Source organism: Hyaena hyaena, unplaced genomic scaffold, assembly GCF_003009895.1.
Source record: "Hyaena hyaena isolate Hyena2069 unplaced genomic scaffold, ASM300989v1 scaffold_99, whole genome shotgun sequence".
NCBI lineage: Eukaryota > Metazoa > Chordata > Mammalia > Carnivora > Hyaenidae > Hyaena > Hyaena hyaena.
In genome coordinates this window covers 3,065,758-3,084,373 of record NW_024080731.1, presented here as the reverse complement: position 1 = coordinate 3,084,373, position 18,616 = coordinate 3,065,758, and the positions used below count along the sequence as shown (strand labels likewise).

At 34.8% G+C, this 18,616-nt stretch overlaps 1 protein-coding gene across 1 annotated transcript in view; it reads right to left on the bottom strand.

Moving 5' to 3' along the window:
- Nucleotides 1-18,616, bottom strand: part of PTPRQ (protein tyrosine phosphatase receptor type Q) — a 191,694-nt gene that overhangs the window by 135,638 nt on the left and 37,440 nt on the right. The window contains exons 15-17 of the mRNA XM_039235567.1: nucleotides 13,592-13,774; nucleotides 13,137-13,238; nucleotides 9,094-9,214 (exon numbers count right to left, since the gene is read on the bottom strand). Coding sequence (XP_039091498.1) covers nucleotides 9,094-9,214; nucleotides 13,137-13,238; nucleotides 13,592-13,774 — 406 coding nt within the window. The remainder of the gene's footprint in view (nucleotides 1-9,093; nucleotides 9,215-13,136; nucleotides 13,239-13,591; nucleotides 13,775-18,616) is intronic.

Here is an 18,616-nt window from a genome sequence, read left to right as displayed (position 1 = left end):
TAGATTAACTTTCAACATCAGGCAAACTTCCTAGTCAGGGTAAATTTTCAAACTGAGGAAAAAGCTTGAGTAAGGTTCTCAGTACATTCATTTTGCTGATTTAATACTAGAAATTTATTAGAATATTTTACTAACTAGAATTTTTTAAAAACTTGAAAAAAATGACAACCCCTCCCAAAAAACCCAAAAAACAAAAACACAGAAACAAAAAACCCCAGAGTCTGAACTATAGAGAACAAATGGATGTTTGCCTCCCACAAGAGGGGACGCAAGTGGAGGTATAGCTGAAAAAGGTGAAGGAGATTAAGAGTACACTTATGATGCACACTGAATCATGTATAGAATTGTTGAAACACTATTATGTACACCTGAAACTAATATAACACTGTATGTTAACTACACTGGAAATAAATAAAATTTTAAAAAAAGAAACTTTATTAGAAAATTTTAAAAGCTTTCTTGAATGTGATAAGCCAAAATAATTTGAATGACCTTGAAACCATTCTGAATAAATATAGGATGCCATTTTTCTGTCTACACTCATTGGTAACAACAAGAACATGTCTTGGGATGGGATTAATAGGGTCTTTTAAAATGACATTATTTTTAAGTTAATTTATGATTTTTTTCAAAAGATAGACCACGTTTTGACATCTGGGGCATGAAGGAAATTCTAGAGTACAAAAGCAGTTTCTTTGGTCTGTTTTAGCACTTTCTTTACTCATCTCTTATCATGTTAAGATCATGGTAAGCAACAACTGCTTACGAAGGAATCTTGAAGGAATCTTGAATACCAAACCACCTGGGAAGACTGAAACAAATTCCTCCATTTCCCTAAGCGTGAACATAAAAGGTTTTCTACACAAGATCTGAGACCCTTTGAAAGGTCATGGTCTTAATTCTAATCTTCATCATTTGATATTTTGTTCCATGTGGGCAAGCTAACCTGATGACACATCCTTGTTCATTCCTATGTATTTATATTCAGAGTTATAATCTCCCATTGTCTAAATATTCTAATCATTTCACTCACTAAATAACACTTCCAAAAATAATTTCAACATCCACTTACTTGACTCTCTCAAATATTCCCTTCCTCATATGAATGAGTGATTTTCACAAATTTTCTCATTATAAGGAAACCACTCTTCCATGCTGCACCTGACTCTAGAACAATTAGTCTTCATAGCAGAGTAGTACCAACATATTACCAGTTATATGTTAAATAACCTCAGACTAGCAAAACATCGTATTCTATGATACTAAAGCTTTTTTAGAGTTTCAGAGAAAGTTGGAGTCAAAGTAGGGTATTTATTTGTTGTTGCTGTGGTTCTTATTGTTATCATGAGGTTGGCTGGTTGATTTGCTTTGATTTTGTCTTGTTTGCCATTAGTAGAAAAGACATATTTATAAGATAAAAGGGAAAGCCATTAAAGAGAATGAGATTGAAGCTGGGGAACTATTTATAAACCATGATCTTGGAGAAGACACAAGAAATTAAGGTCCAGAAGACAGGAGGAGGGATTGTGCTTGAGCTGAAGAAGAAAGGTCTCATTCCCTGGGAGTATATGCAATTCCTCAGGCCATAATAAGAAGTTTGGATTTTATTCTAAGCGGAGTGGAAAGTCCTTGGAGTATTTTCTCCAGCACTATGATCTTTGGTTACATGGTTAAAATAAAACTTTAAAATCCCATTCAATATTGAGATTCATATTCTCTCAATAAGTAGACATATTCAAGATACAGGGTGATCCTGCTATTGTCCACACAAGCTTCTTACTGTTAACCACATCTAGTGAAACTATTTGAGCTCCTATATCCAGTTAGTATACTCAGAACTTTTCATCTATGTGTAAATAAATTCTCATTTTTGCTTAAGCCAATTTAGGTTGAGTTCAGTCACTTGAAACTAAGAGTCTTAACTAATACCTCTTCCCATTCTTCCAGCAATTTCTCACATGCCTTGATCCTGAGTATTTCCACCATCTGCATCACTTCATGAACAAGCTCTACTTTATCCATATACTATTTAAACTGCAGATATCAGTAATCCAAATGGTTTAAACATTAAAGAATATACTTTTCTCACAATGAATATAGTCCATTAACTAATGCACACCAATAAGACTGTGATTTTTCTCGGTAGAAATTACCGATATGAGTTGATGCAGTAAGCTTAATTTTTTATAACCCCATAAGTGTTTATCACAAATACTTTTACCAAACTAAGATTTCCCTAATCCTGTAAGTACATGGCTGAGTATTTAGAACAAATGCCAATTATAACACTTACTCCTAGGGATTGAGGAAAGCATGATTTAGAAACAAGACAGATCTAGATATGAATTCTGACTGTCATCTTCTAGCTTTGAAAATTTAAGTAACCCCTTAACCTCAAATGTCAGTTTCTGCACCTACAAGTTGGGGATAATATTCCTTTTATGGTATTGTTATGAAAAATAAATTAAAAATGAAGATAAAAAACCAAAAACATTTGTCCCAAAATGCTAATTTTTATACTATTTCTTTTGAGTCCTGTTGTCTAGCTCTCCAAGATGCTTTGTTCCCCAACTGTCTAATGCAAGGAAATCACAATCTCTCACAGCTGTGTATATATCACAAGCATGATTAAAAGACCCCTAAACTGAGGGTGTAAAATTTAAGATCCACACAAACAAAATCAATGACTAAGAAGATTGGATTTGAAACAGGGTGTGGTGGGAACTGTGGTAAATTGCCAAGCAAACACTCCATCTAAAGACAGCTTCTATTGCACAGCTGATGTTTATCATAGGCCATATGGAAACTATCTTGATTTCTGTAAGAAACCAAGGAACCCAAAGTGTCATTAGGTATCTATTCATTATGAAATGCTGACAGAATTCTATTCAAAATGTACTAACAGTTCACAGGTCCAGCAAAGCACAGGGGCCCCACAAGTAGCCTGTCTCCCACCTTCATCCAGGTCATTACGGAAAATGACTGCCAAGAAAGAAGTGAGAGGAAGCTTTTAGTATCTGACTTGAAACCTCAAATTAAACAATTAAAGGGCATCCTTGTATTGAACCATTCCCTCTATCTGTGTTTGTATTTCTCAGCATTCTAATTTGATCCCGATATACCATTTCTACAATGCTACTTATCAACTTCTTGACACAGTTCATTCATATTGCCCCCAACCCTTCATATACAATTGTCTCCCCTTATCCATTGAGGATACATTCCAAGATCCTAGTGGATGTCTTCCTGAGACCACAGATAGTTCTGAAACCTATGTATACCATGTTTCTATGTGTATATAGAAATTAAACTTCATCATAGATATATATGTAAATATGTGTTTCTATATATGTAGAAATTGGTGTATAGAATAGAAAACATATATATATATGTTTCTATATATATTTAGAAATTAAACTTCATTATAATGATGAACTTTAATTTCTATATTAGGCACAGAAAGAGATTAACAGCAAAAACTAATAATAAAATAGAATGATTATAACAGTATACTGTAATAAAATGATGTGAATGTGGCTTCTTTCTTAAAATATCTAATTGTGCTGTACTCACCCATATCCTTGTGATGATGTGAGATAATACAATGCCTACGCGATGAGATGAAGTGAAATGAATGATGTAGGCATTGTGATGTACCATTAGGCTATTACTGACCTCCTGATCACCTGTCTGGAAGATCATCTACTTCCAGGCCACAGCTGACTGTGGATAGTGACATTACAGAAACAAAACTACAGTTAAGGGGAGACTACGATACTGTTTCCGCTGAGATGATCTCCTAGTTTATCAAACTATCTTTATAACCTTAACTTTCCCATTCTGATTATTGATCTAGAGTGTATGCTCAAACAGGTCTTTTTAATAGGATAAAAAATATTTTGAAAACAGGAAAAAACATTGCATACTTTTAGCATATAGAAGGTCATTTCCAAAGCTAAGCTTTTATGATATGGGAGAAATTATTTGACCAACGACATCTAATAAAAAGCTGCCTTAGAATTGTTATGGCTTCCTAATATATCACTTAGCAACTGTTTTTAGAATTATTTCATACACATATTTTATCTCCAATTAGTCTACAATCAGTTTAAAATTCTATATGTATATTTTATTTCCCCACAGAGTTTAATAAACATTTGTCTGACTGACTGACTCAGAATTACTTCTCAGAATTACTAAGAAAATGAGAAACATTTAAAAGCCAAGATTTGTGTATAAGCTAGAATTTTCAGCATTACTTTCACTCCAGTCTTCTTACTATACCTGATAAGGCATTCACTTAGAAGCTTTATAAACAAAAAAGAAAACTGTTAAATTTTACTAACAATGTAGAAGCAAAATTGCTAAACAAATCCAGGCTGAACTCAACCACAGATGGTTCCCAGCTTATAATGTTTCCACTTAGGACTGTTTCCATTTTGCAATAGTGTAAGAGCAATCCACATTCAGAAGAAAGTGTACTTGGGATTTTAAATCTTGACCTTTTCCCAGGCTCGCCATATGTAGTAAGATCCTCTCTCTTGCTTCTGGGCAGAGACAGGAAGCCACATGAACACAAGGATCAACAACCAACACACCAACAACCATTCTGCACCCACACCACCATTCTGTTTCAGTTAAGTTTTCGAGAAATTCCATGATATATTCAACACTTTACTGTAAAGTAGGCCTGTTAGGTGATTGTGCCCAACTGTAGGCCATGTAAGGATTCTAAACACATTTAAGGTGGGCTGGGCTGAGCTGTGATGTTCTATAGGTTAGGTGTACTAAGTGCATTCTTAACTTCATGATATTTTCAACTTATGATGATATTATCAGGATATAATCCTATTGTAAGTGAAGGAAGGTCTATGTAAATAAATAAGCCTTGTATCAGTTTACTACAATACTACACCTCAGTCCAAAGTGTATAAAATGAATAAGCTAACTGCTCTAATGGGAATTCATTTATTTAATGGTGCTGCCCTAGCAATGCAAAGATTGTTTATCACTTAAATACAAATAAGAATAATTTATCATTGTAACTCAGGAAAGAAAATGCTACTTTACCATCTTGATAAATGATAAAAGTTATTTCACAAAACAGACTTTAAAAGGAAACGTCATTTTAAAATACAATGAGTTAAAGCAGATTTCTGAGCACAGCATCTACAAATCAAATGTCATTCACACAGTGGTTATAAAATGCCTGCACATTAACCTTCATTTTGTAGAGCTATTTTGTAAAGAGATATTCATGACAAAGAGAGAAGTCACTCAGGATAATAAGTAAAATTGGCAGTCTGCATTTTGTAGACATACTGAAAATAGCAAACATCCAAAGATGTTGTTTTTATTTTTTAGTGTTTATTTATTTGGAGAGAGAGAGAGGGAGAACATGAGAAGGGGAAGGGCAGAAAGAGAGAGGGAGACAGAGAGAATCCCAAGCAGTCTCCACACTGTCAGCACAGAGCTCAACATGGGGCTCAAACTCATAAACTGTGAGATCATGACCAGACCCGAAATAGTCAATCACTTACCGACTGAGCCACCCAAGCGCCTCTAAATAAAGATATTGCTTTTTAAAGAGTTTGGTAATTATTAGAACAACCAAAATAATGGAAACTGAGAAGTGAAAAATGTGAACCACTGAAACAGGAACTTTGCTAACAATGATACCACCATTTATACAGTATTTTAAGAGAATCACACAGATAATTGAATGGCAGAGCCAGAATCCAAACCCATGTCTCTAAAAGCATTCCAAGTCCCATTTTAACAACAACAAAAAACTGTAACATTAAAATCTTTTATAAGGAGTTCTTTCTATATCCTTTGAAATCTAATTTCTGAAACTTCTAGGTTTCTAGAGTTAATATATTAAGAATTTATTCATCTGACTTCAATAAATTATTAAATATCTTTGAAGGTTTACTAAATTTATGGATCTTCAAAAAAATCTTTATTCTAATACTTAAAAAGATTCACATTCCAACAGTTTTATTAGGCTTGGCTGCCCAAGAAGTTACACACACACTCAGGCACTTGGACTATATATAAATATATATGTGTATAATATATATATATAACATATATATGTTTGGAATATATATTTTTATATATATATATATATATATATATACTGAAATATGTATATATTTCAGTAGCATTCTAGATTGTAGGCGGGCAGTCAACAGTAAAATACATGTCAGTAGACTGTTCCTGACAGATTATACAGCAGCCCAGGCTCAAGGATTTCTTTCCCTACAAGAATCCTAAGACTGTTTGCTAGTTGATTCTTTGCTCTTTTGGCTATTTGCTGGTTTTGATGAACTTTCTGTGAACCAGGGAGTGTGCAAGTATTTTTAGAGTCAGCCTACTGCTAGGAATATACTTCAACTGTCTTAAAATGAGGTCCCTGGCTCCCTCTTGTACAAAGTCAGGGAATTTGAATTCAACCTGCAATATTCTATTGTAGATCTCTTGGTATGTACTTGCCTCAAAAGGAGGCATCCCAAATAAAAATTCATACCAAAGAACTCCAAGGCTCCAGAGATCCACCTTCTCATCATGCATTCTTACTTCCATCATTTCAGAGGCAAGTAGTCAAGGGTGCTACACAGTGTGGTTCCACATATTCCCATGTGGCATGTACTGACCACCCTAAGTCTGAAATCTTAAACAATCCAGCTGATTGTAGGGGCAGGTTCTCTGGCTAATGTCTATATGAATAACTGTCTTTGAATGACAGCAAGAAGGGCTTTCTCCTTCTCAGGATGAAGAGAAAAATGGCAAGCCTCTTAGAAAGTCTCTGTCTTTAGTACACCATCCTATTCAGCAAGATCTAAGAGCTCCTCTAGTAGATCATCCAGAGCTAGGGAAGAGTGTAAAAGTCACCTTTTCAATCCTGCCCCCTGCAGATTGGTGAGAGCATCTAGCTCCCTAAAGGTTAAGACAGACATGCTAAAAGAGCTAAGACACTACAATAAGCCTGAGGTTGGATGAAGGATAAAAGAGAAAATCAGAACCTTGAAACTAGAATCTATGACTGCAGGTGGACAGTAGCATGATTCCTAAACAGCCAGGTGAGATGACTCATAATATCACACTCAAGATTCCCTAACCCCACTTTCACTGGGCTCCCCTTTTGCACCTAGAATCCATCTTAGAAGTGAGACAGAAAAGGGATACCCTTGAAAGAGTACAGAAAAACCACCACTGGGGAGTTGAGCTTACACAGTACAATCACTGTATAGAGGAATGAGATTGTCCCTACAATGTGGGCCAGAAACCCCGGCCAGTAACATCTTGATTCTCACTGTTATTAACTTGTTTCACTTTCATTTTTATCTAATTCAGTAAAATGGTGCCAAGAATCTCATTCATCATCCTTGATTCAAAAATCTAAAAGTCATTATTGATTCACTTCTCTCTCGCTTTTTTTTCCCCACAGCCAATGTATCACCAAGTTCTGTCAACTCTTCTTTCTAAATGTAGAAGAAAGCTACCCACTTCTCTCCTCCATGGCCAGTATCATCAATTGCCCAGACTACCAAAATAGTCTCCTACCTAGTATCCCTGCTAACAGTTTTTCCATTTACAGTTCTTTCTCCATGAAGTATTCAAAGTGCTTGAAATTCTCCAGTAACTCTCATTATAGTTAAAATGAAAAGTCAATCCTTACTGTGGCTTGTGATCTTTATCTGCCTCCTACCCCTCAGTATTGCTCTAACTACCCTTCAGCAACACTGACCTCTCTGGTCTTCAAAATGACAAATTATGTTCCTTCACAGAGCCTATGCAGCTGGTGTTCTTTCTTCCTGGAAAACTCCACCTTGCAGATCTTTACGTGACAACAAGCTTCTTCTTGTCATCTGGATTATAACTCAATATCACTCTTTTGGGAAGAATTTCTCCAAACATCCCATCAAAAGTAGCCCTCTTTGCCTCACTTGTTTCTTTATAGGATATAATCCAGCTATCCCTTTAGAATGTAAGTTCCAGGAGGGCAGGAGTCTTATGTGTGTCCTATTCACTGGTATAGAGGCACTTTATCAGTTTTGCTGAATGAAGTAATGAAAAATAGATAAACAAATGAACTGGGCCACAGAGGAAAATGCTTGCATTTTTGTCATTGCTTCTTTCTCACTGACATTTCTCAAGTAACTCTCAATTTCGCCATGACTAGGCAAACTGACTAGGAATCAGACAATGAAAACAAAACCAAAAAACCAGGAAGTAGAGCCCCAGTGAGCAGTGTGCCAAGGGTTTAAAGAGAGATTAGGGAAAGAAAAATCTTAATTTAGGAAAGAGAAGACTAGCCTTCCTTCAAATATCATAACCTCTCAATATTGGACTTTCAAGTCAGGAACATAAATGTAAGACATGCCCATGTTCTATAAAGTATTGTGTAAATTGTATTTTCTGAGTTGAAATATTTAAAATCCACTAGGAAATACATAACTGATAAATCTTTCTAAAAGGACTTACAAGAGATCAAAGTGAGGGTCTTTAACTACAGAGTTTTCATGCAGCAGTGGAGCCATGTTGTGAATTGACATGAGATGTGTTATGGGATTTCATCTTATTCGCAAGTGACAAATAAATTGGTAATCAGTGTAAGGTGATCAGAAAGAAATAGATACGCTACTTAAATTGCATGGGAAAAGTGACCTTAAGTAACCGATTTATGAATAAATATCTTTTAGTTAAACTTTAGTTGAAATTACTCTGCTCAAAGAAACCTGAAAAGACAGTGACATAGAGAGTATTTGTGTAAAACTCTGAGTTTAAAATTTTATGCATGTATTCACATAAGTTGATAAGTCAGTGGTTTTTAAGAGCAGAAGTTTGATATATTATGCATAATATATACTTTTTATGTACAAAAATTATATTATTTGACTATGCTTGACTTCTACATAGTATGGGAAAAGCTTGTTTCTTAAAAAAAAAAAAAAAGCATATTAACTAGCCTATTAATCAGGTCCCTAATGTAGCATCACATTCTGAAATAAAAAAAACTACATTCCTATTATGTTACAGATTAAAACTTGTTCTCAGAACTATTTCCAAAAAAGAAAAAATTCTTACCAGACATAAACTGTGTAATAGAGGATAATTCCATTTGGCTCCAGGGGTGGTTGCCATGACAACTTCACCGTGACACCAGACAACTGTTTTACAGAGAAGTCTTGGGGGGAAGAACCAGGAGCTGAAAAGTTAGGGTCAGGATAATACATTGTATTAAACATATATAAGAGAAGGCTAAAATGGCAATGCACAAAATTTTCACTATAAACATTCTGGTAAACGAATCAGGTGCAGTGTGTCCCCATGAGCATGAGAGACTAATTGTTTACTTTCAAAATGAGATGATAAAAAGAGATTTTGCATGGTGGTGTTGGAACATCTGTTTCTGTGATTCAATGGAAAAAAATATTTCATGAGAAAAAAGAACAAGGGGTATGTCACAGTGATTCACCTACTGCTCAAATACATCTTGGAAAATTATCATCCTCTAGTAAAAATAAAACCACTGGGGTGAATAAATATAATACGTAGTAAAAGTGCTCCTCAAACAATAAAAGGAAGTGGAAAAAAATCACACATTCAAGAAGTGGTAAAGTGATAAGCATAACACTGGGAGAGCAGTTAAAATGACTGACCTCACAAGTAAGAACTACATTCCTCAATTTCAGTTGTCATTAAACTGTTAAAATTGTATCAAAATCTGTTCACTGAGTCTTCAAAATTGAATGGTGACAAAGAAAAGCAACACAGCACATAAATAAGAATACGGACAGGTTAGGGTCTACTTCTAGTTCTGCCAGAATAGCAGAAGGATCCAAAATACCTTAGTCATTCTGTACTAAATAAGCACCACAAAAATTACAACGTGGTTAGCTAAGTTTATATTTACATTTAGATGAACTCTATAGAATGGCATTTCTAAGCTCCTGTGTAACACCACAGTAGTGTCCTAGAAGATTAATATACAACTTTTTGTACATAGAAGGGTATAAATTACTAAAATGTTTATCATTGTTATAGTCGTATATGGAAAGTAAACTCATAGGTAGCTAATAGAAGTTTTAAGAATTTGTTCAGATCTTTGAACAATGCTAACTTATAGATTAGCACATGTGTATATCACTTTTTCCAATGATTTAAAGAAAATGCTAACTGAAATATTTTAAATTCTTTTTTATTTTCTGAATAATCTCCACCAGAGTTGTATGTGTACATATGCATGTGTGATGTGTATGCATGCTTTCACTATTTTAGTAACAACAATTTTCCAACAACAAAAATATTACTGAGCAAAGGCTTATGAGATGAATTCTAAGAAATAATGGTGACAGCTGTATTCATATTTTTATTTGCTATTCTCACTGGCACTACAATAAAAATGCTATCAAATATTGGTTATCAGAAGAATCCATATATCACTTGGAGATGTCTAGTTCCCAAGATATGAATTACTTCTGAGAACTCTTTCATTTGTCAAAACAAAACCCTATGATATTTTCCCTAACATCTTTGTAAAACTTAGCTTTTGTTTTTTGCTGGAAAATAGGATTTCAATCAAATATAGTACTGATAGAATACAATCTGTTGTAACTAAGTATTTCTATTCTTTAATATGCTTTAAGACTTTTATGTCACATATCAGATAATTCTGTGTTTATTTTTAATTTCAGTATATCTGTAGGTATTTTACTTTTTATGTAAAACTTTTATTGCAAACTAAATATAATTAACACATCTATCTAAACAAAATACTGTATATCTACTACAGCAGACTAAGTTTTAATCATTTTGGCACTTGTATTCTGAAACACAATCTTTAAAAAATGAAATTGGTAAAGGGGATTAAGAGGTACAAATTTCCAGGGGTATAAAAAAAATTTATTTTAAAGAAAGAAAGAGGAAAATTTGAATACATAAATGCAATGGTAGCTTTTGCAGTCTGTCCAACTCATCATAACAAAGCATATGAGAATAGGTGAGAAGGTATGCCTAAGACTTTCTCCCTCCACCTGGTATGATCGGTCCTATCTCTCATCTTCCCTTTTCACTCCCCTTCTCTCAGGTTGCAGCGTAGATGTAACTTCCTCAGGTCCTTTCTGATACCTCAGAGTAGCTAACATCCCTCTTATTGTCTTGAGGAGTAATTTAAGGGAAATACTAAAGTTATAAAAACTATTTGTCTATACACTTATTGAATTTAGACCTCTTCCACTAAACTGCAAGTTTCATGAGGGCAATGAACACCTAATACCCAAAATGCAAAGTATCTCAGTCCTTTATCTATTCTTGACTTGCCATATTTTTTCAATAAATGAGTCCTCTTCTTCACCCCATTAATTAGTAATTATATCAATGACTTGACCACGGAGTTAGACACTAACTAATCACATGGTGATTTCCATGGTAATTTTAACAGTCCAGGTTAACTGTTGACTTAAGTAGTAAAAGCTCTGTCTTCTTGGAATATATGCTCACTACTGGTCTAGACTCCTTCATATAAGATCGCAGATTCTGGGAGATCTGGGTGGCTGAGTCAGTTGGGCGTTTGACTTCAGCTCAGGTCATGATCTCATGATCCATAAGTTTGAGTCCAGCGTCGGGCTCTGTGCTAACAGCTCAGAGCCTGGAGCCTGCTTCAGACTCTGTGTGTCTCTCTCTCTTTCTCTCCCTCTTTCTCTCTCTCTGCCCCTCCTCTGCTCAAGCTCTGTCTCTCTCAAAAATAAATAACCATTAAATTTTTTTTAAAAAAAGATCTGATTCTTACCATCAAGACTATTTCATTAAATTGGGGGGGGGGGGAGGGAAGTGAGTACTATGTCCAAAAGGGCATTGCATAAATGATCTATTACATCTTTCTTAGGCATTATCGAAGATGGAAAAAAAAGAGCTAACCCCCACCCTGTCCTAGCTTTTAACAATTGTCCCATTGGGAAGGATTTATTTATTAGTTAATTGTCATTTTCTTTCAGCATAAAGAATTGAATTATGAAAAAAGTGAAAAGTTGAACAGGTGTATTTTGATGGAGAAATAAGCATAATAAGTAGAGGTAATGACAAGGAAGACTAACCCATCGGTGGACTTAGAGCCTGGGACAAACCAGAGCAGCCTGCTTGGACACTCTGATGAAATAATTTGGTAGAGAGAAACATAGGGAAGGACCTGAACTGAGAAAAAAAGGCTCCAAAGACTATTATTTTGAATGAAATAAGAACAATGCAGAGAAAAGTCTTTCTCCTACTAGACATATATAATGCACATTTGTCTTGATGTGTGACTAGAAACATCCACAGAATGCAACTGAACTTGAAGATGGAAAAATTTGAAAGAGAGGGGGGAATAAAGACATCTACAAACACTTAGGATATACTCAGGCCCAATTCTTGTGGCAATAGGACTTCCTTTTGCAGAAATAAAAATAAAAATAACAGTCTCAAATATATACAATGTATAAAACATAACATGCAAATCCAAATCCCAAATATATTCCTCAAAAGTAATTTTATTAGCATGATATATGCCTAGAACTTGGTGAACTACCAGTGTAAAGTGGTCTCCGTAGTAAAGTTGATTTTATTCAGGTTTAGGAACAGATATGTTTAAATATTCAATATGAAAGCTATTAACATTCAGAAATGGCATCTTGGAAGATTATGCAGAGAAACTTGGAAACTGGCCTGAACTCATTAGCAAGCTAGTCCTAATACAGTAAAAAAAGAAAAAAAGGTTGCAGGTTGACATAACACTGATGTAAATGTCTACTCTTATAAACATTAACATTGAAAAACACAGTCATAACACACATTCGTTGATATTCAAACCATTCAAACCAAAATTTTAACCTTAAATTTTCCCATGAAAAAATATTACTGATTTTTTACACAGCATGGATGACTTGAGAATCAAAAAAGAACATTTTATACCTGATTTTATTGAACCTAAAGCTGACTTTGCTAGCTACTTTTACTCCGTGACAGTGAAATCTCTGTGTAATGCTGACATGCACATAACTGATACCCAAGTCTAAGAGAATTTTCAAATTAGATCTTCATTTTCTGGCAATGTGATGGATTCAAAATATATTAGTATCCACTACTATATTTACCATCTTCTTCAGTCAGTACACTTATGGGTATGCTCCGAACTCCTTCACCCCTGAGTGTACTAGCAGATACCTCAATCTTGTAGTGGGTGTATTTCTTCAGTCCTAAAAAGAAATAAAATAGATAGGTTAAGACTTAGAAAATATCTTTTAATAATAGGCAAGCAGCAAACTATTAAATGACTCTTAACTGTCCAAAAGTAAAAATTAAATGAAAATGTAGTTCTTTCAAATATTAAGTCCATTACAAAGACAAAATGGTATAGGATAAGGATTGACGTAGAGTATCCCTTCATGTGACTGTAGTAAACTCCTAGCTTATTTAACCAAAAAGCCAGAATTGTCATACTTGTACAAAATGAATCATACTTACCATTTATAATATAGAAGCAAGCTAATATTTTGTAGCCACACTGTCAATACAAACATAAATGTGCAACATTAAATATTATTTTTACCTTTAACGCTCTGGGTCAAAGAGGTTGTATTTATAGTTCTTTCCTCATTTCCACTACTTCTCCTGATATAAATTGTATATTTTTGTATGATTCCATTAGGACTACTTGGGGGAAGGAATGATAGCTCAATCTCTCCAGAAGATATATTTTTGTAAGTAATATTTTCTGGTGCACTATCTGGCACTGGGAAAAAAACAAAAATATAAATGTGTAAAATAATTCCATCCTTAAAATGCTTTCTGAAAAAAATCCATTTTGCTGAAGTTTTGACCCAAGTACACTAGAATATGTATATAAGAACATTCACTAGAGTGTATTGTAATAAACAGCCTAAATGGAATAAGATAAATGTAACTTATACACTTAAAACCATATAGAAAAAACTTCATCTCAAAAGAAAATTCATACTATGAGTTTACATAATAATGCTTATAGATTATAGTTTTTAAATTTTTTAATGTTTATTTATTTTTGAAAGAGAGAGAGAGACAGAGTATGAGCAAGGTAGGGGCAAAGAGGGAGACACAGAATTCAAAGCAGGCTCCAGGCTCTACGTTGTCAGCACAGAGCCCAATGCAGGACTTGAACTCATGAGCCATGATATCATGACCTGAGCCGAAGTCGGACGCTTGACCAACTGAGCCACCCAGGTGCCCTTAAATGATATTTTTATTAAAATATTTGAGATGTTATTAAGCTATCACTGCAGATCACATAAGTGGAAAAAAACTGAAAAACACCTGAAAATCAATTCTGCCTTTCATTAATAATAATAATATATAAAAAGTTAATAATTAGTTTTTGTATACAATAAGATGTATGACAAGGCAAGGAATCCCTCCTAAGTATAATGTTGCACATTATGATCTTGCAGGAAACCAGTCTCCTAAGGATACAGGATATCATTAAATAAAATACTAGCTTGACGTATCCACCTACTAATGTTCTTATTGTATTGAATGCAATGGTCACAAAAGGGTTCTCTACATATGTCCAAATACTAATACTACATGTGCGACTCTGATTCTGGTCAATATTGAAATAGATACTCTACGCTGAATGACTCTCTTAATTAAAACAATTAAAACCCTTCATAAAATTAAAACAAACTTTTATTTAAAGGAATCTCAGATTTGACAAGAAAACTGGAAATCTGTGGTGACCAAAAATCAAAAGCAAAAAAATTACACAAAAAACACAAAGTAGGTATCCTGAAATGGAAGCTGGTACTAACACCAGCTTTGTCTCGGAGGGTACTGGTCAATCCTGGTGAAGCCGAGTCTTTGCATTAACAGTTGTGTGGAGTGCCAGATAAAGAACTGAAAGACTTGGGCCAGAAGAAGAGTAAGGGATATCCCTGCATAAGTCAAAGGAATATCCCTTTGGAAAACCAAAAGAATGCAATTTCAACCATTTTACTGGACAATTCAAGGGGGACCTTGAATTCTTCTGCAGAGTACCACAGAATTCAGTGTGAGTGAGTGGTAGCTGTGGCTCTTGTGCAGTGTGGTGTGCTCACCCACAGGGAAGGGGGAGTGAGAAGTAAACCCACCATGCAAAAGAGGACATTATTTTCTCACTGCTCTCTGGATGAAGACGTGAAAAAGAAAGAAAAATTATGCAGTTTTGGGACTATTGGGAATATGCCTATTCCTATGTCTCTGTGGCTCAAATCCATGCTACCTATATAGCCTGAAAAAAACCTTCATTTCAGAATTTAAATTTAAATGAATCTGCAATCCTGAGTTGCTATTATTCAAAAGCAACTAATAGAAGCAAACATAAATCCTTTCAGAAGGAACTAACTTAACTTCAATGCAGGCCACATAAATCTATCACAGATAAGTTTCAAGGAAAATGTGCTGACTGATAGCAAATTAGGCACCAATAAAGACAGCAAAGAAAACAGAAAAAAAAGCCTCTCTCTCTCTCTCTTTCTCTTAGACACACACACAGACTTCAAAAGACTTCAGATATTGATATTACCAAAAAATAAAAATATGAATGTTTAATGTATGTCAAGAGATCAAACAGATTTGAAAATATGAGCAAAGAATGATTTATTCTTTAGATAATAATAAATGATACATATAGCCAAGCAGATCTGAAAGAGAACCAGATAGGCCTTCTACAATAGAAAAACAAAATAACTGAAATTAAATTATTTTGATGTATAAAAGAGCATATTAGATAGAGATAGAAATTTAGTGAAAAGAACGACAGTATTGAGAAATTATCAACAATGGAGCTTAGAGGAAAAAATATGGAATATATAAAATAGCACATAAGAGACATGGAGCATATACAGAAGGAGTTTAAGATAGATAACAGAAAGGAGGAGGAAGAAGAAATATTTAAAAGGTAATGTCTGAGATTTTCAAAACTGCTGAAAGATATCAAAGTTCAGGTCAAGAAATCTCAATAAGTTCCAAGCAGGAATATATTTTAAACCAATCATATTTAAACACATATTGTAAAACCACAAACACCAAAGAAGAGAAGATCTTAACAGCATCAGAAAACAAAACAGATCAGATCATTGACATATGAATGACAATTAGACTGACAATTGACCTCAACTGAAAAACAACTAAATTCTATCCCCAGAAAAATGAACAAGAGCAAATAAAAACATATTCAGACAGTCAAAACCAAAAAATCCTCAATGAATAAATTATAAAAAATGCATTTTAGGCCAAAATAAAATATTTCCTGGAGAGGAAAGACCATAGCTGCAAAGATAATGGTTTAAAAATTGCCTGCATGGGAATAGTAACGATAATAACTAATATGAAGGGTTAAACAATATGAACTATGTAAACATTATTACCATTATAAAGTCTTATTATAAGAGTATTTCCTTTCAGGGAAACCTGGGGTGGCTTGGTTGTTTAACTATTTGACTTCTGCTCAGGTCATAATCTCATGGTCGTGGGTTTGAGCTCCACATTGGACTTTCTGCTGTCAGCCAAAACCCACTTTGAATCTTCTGCCCCCACCCTCGCCCCTCCCCAACTTGTTGTCTCTCTCTCTCTTCTCTCTCTCTCTCTCTCTCTCAAAATAAACTTTTTTTTAAAAAAAAGAGTATTCATTTCAAAAGAAAGAATTGAACCTGTTTATTGGCACTCAAAATATAATCGATATAAAAGTTACAACTAATAAATTTAATGAGGTAGAAAAATAAAATTCAAAAGCCTTGAAAATGTAGATGCAATACCACCTGTTCCCAGCTGTTACCTGTTATAAAGTGTATTGCATCTAAGGCACTCTTAAGAGGAAAAACTGACAGGGATGCCTGGGTGGCTCAGTTGGTTAAGCGTCTGACTTCAGCTCAGGTCATGATCTCACAGTCTGTGGGTTCAAGATCTGCATCAGGCTCTGTGCTGAAGGCTCAGAGCCTGGAGCCTGCTTCAGATTCTGTGTCTCCCTCTCTCCCTGCACCCCCCCTGCTCATACTCTCTCTCAAAAATAAATAAAACATTTTAAAAAAAGAGGAAAAACTGACAGAAAATGTTGATATTTCTAAGACTTTGGGAAGAATTATAATTCAATACATAGTTTAATGTAGCAATATAGTTCACAATATAGTCCTTTTGCATACACTCAAAATCGCTAGTACCTTCCCAAGACAACTAATTACACTGAGAAAAACCCTCAAAAACTACTCTGAATGCTTTCTCAACCTCTGTCTCTAAGAGAAATCTTGGACCTGCTTAGAACATAATATCTTAGCACTCTTGGGTAATAGGTAGTCATTCGTTTTTCTCCTACAATCCCTATAACCATAGAACCTGGGAGTTGAGTAAATGTATTTATTGCTCATCTTCACCATATCCAGATCATTTCTCCTTCCTTCTTCCAAAGAACTATTATGCTACCCCTTGGTGCCACCTTCCTTAAGACAGTCATCTAGTGATACCATGCCACTTCTTCAAACATCTCAAAACTTTTATCACCTAAGAGGGAAGGAGGGGAGGGGGATGGGTTAAATAGGTGATGGGGATTAAGGAGTGCACGTGTCATGACGAGCACTGGGTGATGTATGGAATTGTTGGATCACCATATTGCACACCTGAAACTAATATAACATTTTATGTTAACTAACTGGATTAAAAATTAAATCTTTTAAAAAAAGAAAAAAAAATTATCACTGAGATGACTGGACTTTCTACCAGTCTTAAAAGATGTCAACATCAATGCAAATGATCTTTCCAATTCCCTGGATTCTGTATCCCTTGATCTCCGTAATTCCAATTTTTCCTCTACCTTACTTTAACCACTAGCATTTTGGCCAATACCTGAGACCTTGTTATTACCAGTGTTCCTTTCTTTGGTAACACCTCCTGTCTTTCCAGTTTACTGACTTTTGTACTGACCCTCCGAAAATTCTTTAACTCTTATCCAATCCTCATGGCTCATCATCTCCCTTATGTCCTCATCCCTCTTCTTACTCAGGCAAGAGCCCATCATTTGCCACTAAAAACAGTCACTAGCAATTTCCATCAACTCCTTTCTCTATCTTGCTTTCCAGCAAAATTCCAATTTGGGTTAAAACAATCTCAGTGCTAGTTCCATATCTGCAATGAACAGCTGAAAATATCTAAACAAAACAAAATTCCATGCTAACTAGCTTTATTTAAATTTAAACCTCAAGGAGCACCTGGGTGGCTCAGTCGGTTGAGCATCCAACTTCAGCTCAGGTCATGATCTCATGGTTCGTGGGTTTGAGCCTTGCATCGGGCTCTGTGCTGACAGGTAGCTCAGAGCCTGGAGCCTGTCTTTGGATTCTGTGTCTCCCTGAGATTCTGAGTCTCTCTGACTCTCCCCTACTCATGCTGTCTCTATCTCTCTCTCAAAAATAAATAAAACATTTTTAAAAATAAAATAAATTTAAACCTCAAATATCAAATGAATTTTTCCACTGCCCGTCAACCTATATTTTACTTTAGTCTAGTCTCCCCTCTGCTACATATGTTTTCACCATCTTTTCTGTCCACCATCATCCAATATCCCTCTTTCTTATTC